The 6359-nt window shown below is 50.3% G+C and overlaps 1 protein-coding gene across 5 annotated transcripts; it reads right to left on the reverse strand.

Annotated features, from left to right (window-relative positions):
• Positions 1 to 842: 842 nt before the first annotated feature.
• LOC311117186 (uncharacterized protein) lies at positions 843 to 6148 on the reverse strand. 5 transcript variants are annotated; one of them, XM_084192162.1, is made up of 5 exons: positions 5910 to 6148; positions 5051 to 5386; positions 3372 to 3568; positions 2674 to 2791; positions 843 to 2495 (listed from the first exon to the last, which is right to left on the reverse strand). In XM_084192162.1, the coding sequence occupies exons 2-5, from the start codon at positions 5343 to 5345 to the stop codon at positions 1396 to 1398; spliced, it is 1710 nt and encodes a 569-aa protein (XP_084048288.1). In that variant the 5' UTR covers positions 5346 to 5386; positions 5910 to 6148; the 3' UTR covers positions 843 to 1395. The 5 variants fall into 5 exon arrangements, with proteins under 5 accessions (XP_084048288.1, XP_084048289.1, XP_084048292.1 ...); XM_084192163.1 differs by having other exon boundaries at positions 6055 to 6141; XM_084192166.1 differs by having other exon boundaries at positions 843 to 2492; positions 5034 to 5386; positions 5910 to 6065.
• Positions 6149 to 6359: the final 211 nt, after the last annotated feature.

The raw sequence follows: 6359 nt of genomic DNA on the forward strand, positions 1-6359 counted from the left end.
TGTTCCAACTGCCGTGTCTTTGTGGGTGAACGGATGATCTCCGCATGGTTGCTCTCTCCCTCCCTCCTCCCAGTGTCACTCGGTCACAATACGCCCCCTCCCCTGCCTGCTAGAGCGGCCCCTCTCTCTCCTGCTTTATCAGCTCTGGTTAAAAATGATTTTCCTGTTGCTTCCCTCACTCGGATCTATACGGAACGGGTGTAGTTGTCCTCAGGTCCGTTCAGAACGGGTCTCTATATAAACAAATAATTTATGCAGATCGGATCCGGGTGGGAAAGCCCCAAGTCCATTGCGGAACGGTTCCAACTTTTTGGACCCGTGAAGACCTCTACCTCAATGGCAATGTCCGTGCTAAAATGAGTTATATCCATAATGAGTCCTCCATCTATCTCTACGACAACAGGCACAACTCTGATAGTCTTTGTGTGTGCCAAAGTTGCCGAAATGCCCTGTGCGTTCATTTACATCTGTGCATTCATAACAACCTAACCATTACGAAACTTCTATTCGATCAAATAAGCCTCACATAGCAAATGAGCAATAAAAAAATGTGTGTACCAAATTCGACACTCATTGACCTCCATACAAAAATTCCTCACTTTGTGGGCTTATTTTTGTGGACAGATTTTGGGCGGAGTAAAACCTCTCGCGTCGCCGCTTCCTCTCTGGTAGAAGACACTTCGAAGTACTCAGAAATAGAAAAATGTGTCCGGAAATCCGACAACACCTTGTGTGAATGTTTGAGACATAACTAAACTACACAATTTTCTAGCTGAAAACAAACATTTAGCACATGACAGTATGAGAGGATTGACATTATATAAAAGGAGACCATTGGTCACTGAATAGTAAATTTTTTATTCCTGATGGATAATACAGAAAACAAACGAATAGTACAAAATACCAAATTGTTATAGTATGCACTCACTAACTGTAAGTCGCTCTGGATAAGAGCGTCTGCTAAATGACTAAAATGTAAATGTAAATGTTATTATCATTGATAAAGTCAAGATAAACAAGGCCATGATTGCTTTTCAGTGAAAATACTCATTTCTTGATGTAAAGACAATGTACATTTGAGAAACATAAATAAAAGCACAATTTTCTATATGTACAAGTAGATAGTTCATTTCAACCTTTCCCTGGATGACCACCATCATCTTTGTTCCACTTTTTTGGAGTATGTAGAATTTGTCCGCAACAACTGATACAAGGTCAGAGCTTTACAAATTTCTAATGGTCAACTTTGGGATTGAGGCTAGGGTTAAATGATCTTAGGTCGATCTTAATATGATCTTTATCTGGTTAGGAAGCAACTTCTACCGTGATCAGGAATTTCAACTTTCCCTTCCCAAAGAAACCATGGTAAATCTCAATTATCAAACGTATCAAAGGTTATAAAAAGCACTCGTGTTTTTTAAACTGCTCTGGTTCGCTGAAGCTCTTTCCACACTGGGAGCACTGGTGAGCGCTGCCGGCCTTGTCTCTGTCTCCACTGTGGATCAGCTGGTGTCTTTTCAGGTACTCTACCCTGCTGAAGCGCTTCCCGCACGCCTCGCACCCGTACGGACGCTCGCCTGTGTGGATCCGCTGGTGCCTCTCCAGGTTGCCTAGGCGACTGAAGCTCCTTCCGCACTGCTGGCAGCAGTGCTGCCTTTCTCCAGTGTGAACCACCTGGTGCCTCTCCAGCGAGCGAGAGTGTGTGAAGCCCTTCCCACAGAGCTCGCAGCGGTGGGGCCGTTCAGCCGCGCACACACACTCGTGGTTCTTTAGGGCCCAGGCATGGCTGAAGGCGTGGCCGCACGAGGCACAGGGGAACAGGGTGTTCTCTGTCCCTCCTTCCTGCAGGTGGGCGTCCCCCAGGGGGCAAGGGTGCTCTTCCAGCTCAGCCTCGTTGGCGAAGCCCCCGCCGCACTGCATGCAGAAATGCATCAGGTCCATCGTCTCCTCCTCACCACTGTCATCCACGCTACCCGAAGCAGACAGGGAGAGAGCATGTTGATGTAGGCCTTCGTCTGAGCCTCCCTGCTCCCCCATCCCCTCACCGTCCCTCAGTCTCTTGGGCCAGCGTGGCTGCAGCTCCCCTCCAGTCCACACTGGCAGTGCCTCCTGTCCTTCCTTCAGACGGGCACCATGAACCTGCAGGGAATCTCCATAGTCCCTCTCTGAGGCTGTGGGACTCCCCAGCTCCCCCTGTTCCAGCCCATCCAGACCAATGTACTTCTGGCCCAGGCTGAACTCACTGCCTGCCACTACTTCCGGGTCAGGGGTCATGGAGCCATGGTTGGAGCCTGCTGTGGGGGGGATCCTCAGGGCTGCCTGCTCGCGCCCCCTCTCTGCCCTCAGGGCCGTCTCCAGCCCACTCAGGTCCCCCCGGCTCAGCCCCCCCTCTGACACCTCAGTTGGAGGGGACCCCACGTCCCACTCCTCCTCCTCTTCAGGGCTCACGGCTGGGGGCCGCTTCAGGGCCACAGGGCTGAGCTCCATGTCTCCTACTGGGCAGAGAGAAGGAGAGTGAGAGTCTGTTAGAGGAGCAGTACTATGACGGTGTATGCAAACATAATGAACTGCAGACACTTAAGAAAATGTCACTGTGTTCACATTGGGGTTATCACTATCCAGGAGTTGTTGTCTTCATATTTTTGGTTCTGAGCTTTGAGCTGGAGTCAGTACCTTCGCTGTGGGTTCTGGATCCAGTATGGCAGTTCTGGTTGGGTAGGTCCATCTTCAGGGCTTCCTTGATCAGCCGCAGAGACGCAGGCTGGTAGCCCCCCTCCACCATGTCATCGGACTACAGACAGAGCAAAAATAATGACATTACCCACCAGTACAGCCCCATAGACTACACAATAATGCAATGCAGAGTGCACTAGCACACCCAGTATTTCTGTGCATGCAAAGTGCACTTTCACAAGTGCCACAAAGAACAAGGGTCCTGTTTTACACAGGGCATTTTCTGTAAACGTGCAAAGTTACAACAGTTTGAGATACAATAAATGTAATCTGTACATTGCATAGATGCATCCGAATGATCTCAGTCACGTAGAATACAAAACTGTGTTCGCTCCTAAAATTATATCAATGTCTAGTGTCTACAACGCTCCGAACTTAACATTGAGTGCCCTACTGAACAAGCGCTTGAGCTACTTCTGCACCTGAATATCAAATCAGTGGCTTTCCACCATCCCCACCATCTCCCAGACCACTGCTGCAGTGTCTGTTTCAGTGACTCAGAACACAGAAGTTTAACAACATTCTCAGTCTCACTACACACAGATGATACACAGTTATTTTTATAAACTAGTAGTCTCTGACACACTGAAGCTGTGTGTGCCACATTCAGACTCCTTAGCACTCCTCGTCTCCCTCACCTCCTCTTTGATGATGTCCGTCTCCTCCCCCGAGATACAGCCCTCCTCCAATAGTTCTCCTTCTTCCTCCTCCACAGGGAACTGGATGAGGTACATCTGGCGTGCCTCCTTCCAGCCTCCCCCCGCTACTTGCCCGGCTGCTGCTCCTCCTTCCTCCCACATGCCTCCAAACGCAGGCCCCAGCTTCTGCTTTCCTCCTGTGTAGGGGGAGAGAGGAAGAGAGGGGGGGGTGGCAGGAGGAGGGGGGGGCGAGCATGAAGGAGAGAGGAGGGAGGGCGAGAGGAGTTCGAGAGACAGAGGGGAGCAGTGATAGAAATGAAGGAGGGAGGAAGGGAAGCAGGGAGAGGAGGGGGGATGGCAGGGAGCAGGAGAAAGCATAAAGGAGAGGCGGGGGGAGAGGACATGATGAAGGAGAGGAGGCGGAGTAGGGAGCGGAAGAGGAGGGAGTGAGTGTGAAGGAGAGCGGAGGGGTGGGAGTGAAGAGGGAGGGAGAGCGGAGAGAGAAGTAGAGGTGGTGGTGGCAGGGGGGAGAGAGGGAGGGGAGAGGGCATGATGAAGAAGAGCAGAGAGGGAGGGAGAGAGAAGAGAGCGGAGAGAGGAGTGGGGGAGGTGAAGGACAGAGAGAGAAGATGAAGAGGAGTAGGTGGGGGAGGGAGAGCGGAGGAGTAGAGGAGAGGGAAGGAGAGGAAGGGGTGGGAGGGGAGCCGTGACAGCATGGAGTGGGAGAGAGCATAAAGGAGGGGAGGAGGAGGGAGAGAAAGCATGATGAAGGAGAGGAGGCGGAGCAGGGAGCGGAAGCAGGAGAGAGGAGGGGGTGGGGGTGAAGTGGAGGGGCGGGAGAAGTAGAGGAGGTGGGGGCAGGTAGAAGGAGATGGGGCAGGGAGTAGGAGGCAGGGAGTAGGAGAGAGAGGGGCAGGGAGAAGGAGGGAGGGGGGGCATGGAGAAGGAGTGAGGGGAGGCATGGGGAAGCAGAGAGGGGGGGCATGGAGAAGCAGGGGGGGGACAGGGAGAAGCAGAGAGGGGGGGCAGGGAGAAGCAGAGAGGGGGGGCAGGGAGAAGCAGAGAGGGGGGGCAGGGAGAAGCAGAGAGGGGGGCAGGGAGAAGCAGAGAGGGGGGGCAGGGAGAAGCAGAGAGGGGGGCAGGGAGAAGGAGAGAGGGGGCAGGGAGAAGGAGAGAGGGGGCAGGGAGAAGGAGAGAGGGGGGCAGGGAGAAGGAGAGAGGGGGGCAGGGAGAAAGAGAGAGGGGGGCAGGGAGAAAGAGAGAAGGGGGCAGGGAGAAAGAGAGAAGGGGGCAGGGAGAGGAGAGAGGGGGGAAGGGAGAAAGAGAGAGGGGGGCAGGGAGAAAGAGAGAGGGGGGCAGGGAGAAAGAGAGAGGGGGGAGGAGTGTGGGAGGTGAAGAACAGAGAGAACATGAAGAGGAGGTGGGGGAGGGAGAGTGGAGGAGTAGAAAGGAGCGGAGGGAGAAGGCTCAGTTTCTCCCTGATGGCTTCCAACATAACAAGTACCTCTTCACACAAGCATTACATGCTTTTGACTTAATGTTACACAAGTAATCAACTTGTGTTGATTTGATATGCAATTACATATCATTTCAACAATTATAATCTGATGAATATGATTTTTTATATCAGTTTTATACATAGGGCAAGACAAATGTACTTACTAAATATGAACACTTACGGAGCACTTCAATTTTTCGCTTTTTCCGCCCACCGTCCTCCGACCCTATCAAACCAGCATTGCGGCGATTCTCTGCCAACCCCATCCCGTACTTGCGTTCATTTCTCAGTTTGTTCTCGGTCAGTCGGAGTCGGAGTTTCAGAGCCTCCATTTCCTTCCTGTTCAGAGATATTTCCACCAGATAGTCGTTCACCGTGTCCTGGAACAGTTTGGTGATCTCGCACACCGACGCTCGGATCAAACTGTCCATGACAGAGGTGAGGTGTGTCTGGAACGTCTCCACCGAGTCCGCCATGGGGTTCGCTGCCGTGACGATCACACGATGGATCTGCGGAACTGGACCAAGCAGATATTCAACTGTTACATATGAACAGCATTAGCTAACTGTTTTGACTGCATTTGTTAACCAAGTCACATTATCAGTGACAACTACCTACCTACTGTTAGTCAGCAATATCGCACATAGACCTGTATAAACTAGTGGCTAACTAGTCTAATTTATGAAAGACTATACTTTTTCTTGCTGACGTTAGTAATTAAATAGTATCATAGATACCTCCTCACTAATACAGACAGTTGCACAAGACAGCCTAACTTCTAATGGAACGAGGAAGGACAAGGAACACACCCACCCACCACTCGAGGTTTAGCTAGCTAGCTACATTGCTGCCAAAACTAAAGCTTTAGCTAGATGGTAGCTAGCTAGTTAACGTTACTATTACAATTGTGAATACCACTAGACCTAACTGTAGCAATGCCAGCTAGCTAGTTAACGATCGTCGCGACGCTATCCTTCTTGAATACAACAGAACAGCTCAAGTGTTAGCTAATAACTAGCTAACGTTAGCTAGCTACGCACCGTGAAGTCGCTGAAATCAGAATATTGGAAGTATTCGATAACGAAACACTGTTTGTTCTACACGACAATCGAGAAGTATGCACACTGTAGATAAGCCAAGAGACGAAATGCCAATGGAAAAATAGATCCAACTTTATGTCCTCACTTCGAAGCAGCGTTTTCCTTCTTGCCTCCCACACAGGGTTGCCAGGTCTTTCAAAATATGCCCACAAAGCCTGAACTAGCCCAATTTGTGTTCCTACAGCAACAGAAGTTGCCACATTTAGCCAATAAAACCCCTTTCCATTACGTTTTTGAGCGAATTAAGATGGAATATCGACGTGATTTGTAACGACGTAAGAAGCAATATTCGGATTTCCATCAAAAGAATAGGCCTAATTCTTGCGAGCTAATTTGACTAATAAAGGAATTTGAATGTCGCAAGAGAAAATTATTCACCCTTATTAAACT

This window comes from Coregonus lavaretus (genome assembly GCF_964263955.1).
Source record: "Coregonus lavaretus genome assembly, contig: HAP1_SCAFFOLD_4024, whole genome shotgun sequence".
Lineage (NCBI taxonomy): Eukaryota > Metazoa > Chordata > Actinopteri > Salmoniformes > Salmonidae > Coregonus > Coregonus lavaretus.

Bases quoted from the DNA above. Each gene is read 5' to 3' on its own strand.
- LOC311117186 (XM_084192162.1), bottom strand. From the start codon at position 5,345: ATGGCGGACTCGGTGGAGACGTTCCAGACACACCTCACCTCTGTCATG. The intron at 2,792-3,371 runs GTGAGGGAGACG...CTCTGTCTGTAG, and splicing joins CGGACATCATCAAAGAGGAG to TCCGATGACATGGTGGAGGG. The intron at 2,496-2,673 runs GTACTGACTCCA...CTCTCTGCCCAG, and splicing joins ATCCAGAACCCACAGCGAAG to TAGGAGACATGGAGCTCAGC.